General features: G+C 41.0%; 1 protein-coding gene across 1 annotated transcript; it reads left to right on the top strand.

Moving 5' to 3' along the window:
- Positions 1-363: 363 nt before the first annotated feature.
- LOC136826766 (uncharacterized) lies at positions 364-795 on the top strand. The gene has a single exon (XM_067084187.1). It carries the CDS (start codon positions 364-366, stop codon positions 793-795), a length of 432 nt encoding a protein of 143 aa, XP_066940288.1.
- The last annotated feature ends 733 nt before the right edge of the window (positions 796-1,528 follow it).

Below are 1,528 nucleotides of genomic sequence, written 5' to 3'. Positions count from 1 at the left end.
CCGAAACCCCAGACCTGTACAAAAATTTTGCCTGGATTGACAGGGGCCTCCTCAATGAAATTGTTGAACGGGTCACACCCTACATTTGAGAAGAAAGTGACATTCTGGAGGAAACCCAATGAGCCAGGTCTACATGTTGCTATCACCCTACATTTCCTCGCTACGGGTGATTCATACAAGAGTCTGCAATACTCGTTCCGGGTAGCCCACAACACCTTTAGCTACATTGTACCAAAGACCTGCAGGGCCATTGTTGCTGCCTCTGGGGATGAGGAACTGCGGGTGCCACAAACACCTGAAGCTTGGCAGGAGGTTGCACAGGCTTTTGAGGAATGGTGGAACTTCCCCAACGTAATTGGAGCTATGGATGACAAACATATTAGGCTCCGTAACCCTCCCCAAGGTGGTACGCATTACTTCAACTATAAGAAGTTCTACTCCATGGTATTACTTGCAGTTGCTGATGCTTCATACAAGTTCTTATCCACTGACGTAGGTGCCATTGGGTCAGAGTCAGACAGTGGTGTATTTGCCCACACCCAACTGGGTGAAATGCTGTTGCAACAGGAAGCAAATCATCCCCAACCTGAGGCCCTAACAGATCAACCTAATGGAAAGCCTGTGGACTATTTCCTAGTTGGTGATGATGCCTTCCCTCTGAGGAATTATCTCAAGAAGCCCTACCCCAGAAGAGGCCTAACCATGGAGGAACGGATTTACAACTACAGGTTAAGTAGGGCATGCAGGATGGTGGAGAACGCAGATTCCGAATATTCCACATGCCAATATACTTGAAGCCTGACCATGTAGAGGCATTAGTGATGTCCGCATGTGTTCTGCATAATATTATAATAAGAAGAAACGCACGCAGACAAGAAGGAGATCAGGAACACCCCGTCACACATGCCGTCATACCTGGTGGCTGGAGGAGTGACCAGTCCTTAGGAGCACCCCTTCCAACCGTGATCGGTAACACTGCAACCAGGGATGCAATGCAACAACAGAACATGCTGAAAGAATATTTTTCAACGGCTGAAGGCTCAGTGCATTGGCAGGAGAACATGATTTAGTTACTTTCCTGTATACTTTATTATTGTATTTACTTAAATGTCTGCTCATGCATTTATTTTGGATTTATCTAAAACTCAGTAATGTATACTAGATAGTCTTTTCAGGTTCATTTTGTCCTCTTTATTTGTGTACTTATATTTGTGTGAGTTAATTTAATAAAAGATATTGTTCAATTCCATGATATATTATTCTCATCAATACCTAGTAACTGGAAAAAGGATAGAGGCAGACATGATATTGCAAATATATATTGATTTAATATCAAACACAAAAATACATATAAGTATAAGAAACATATAAAACCACTCATACAAAAATACATCACACAACCATACAATATTTACTTAATATTTGTGTACTTGCATATGTTGTAGTTATTTTGCCCTTTGTAATAATTTTTGCCCTTTGTAATAATTAGTTAACACTGATTGTATTCTTATATGATAATTCTATCTTT

Source organism: Macrobrachium rosenbergii, chromosome 41, assembly GCF_040412425.1.
Source record: "Macrobrachium rosenbergii isolate ZJJX-2024 chromosome 41, ASM4041242v1, whole genome shotgun sequence".
Taxonomy (NCBI): domain Eukaryota; kingdom Metazoa; phylum Arthropoda; class Malacostraca; order Decapoda; family Palaemonidae; genus Macrobrachium; species Macrobrachium rosenbergii.
Note: the sequence above shows the minus strand (reverse complement) of the source record. Positions and strands in the feature narration are given on the sequence as shown.

Excerpts from the sequence above, each read along its gene's own strand:
- LOC136826766 (XM_067084187.1), top strand. The coding sequence starts at position 364 with ATGGATGACAAACATATTAGGCTCCGTAACCCTCCCCAAGGTGGTACG.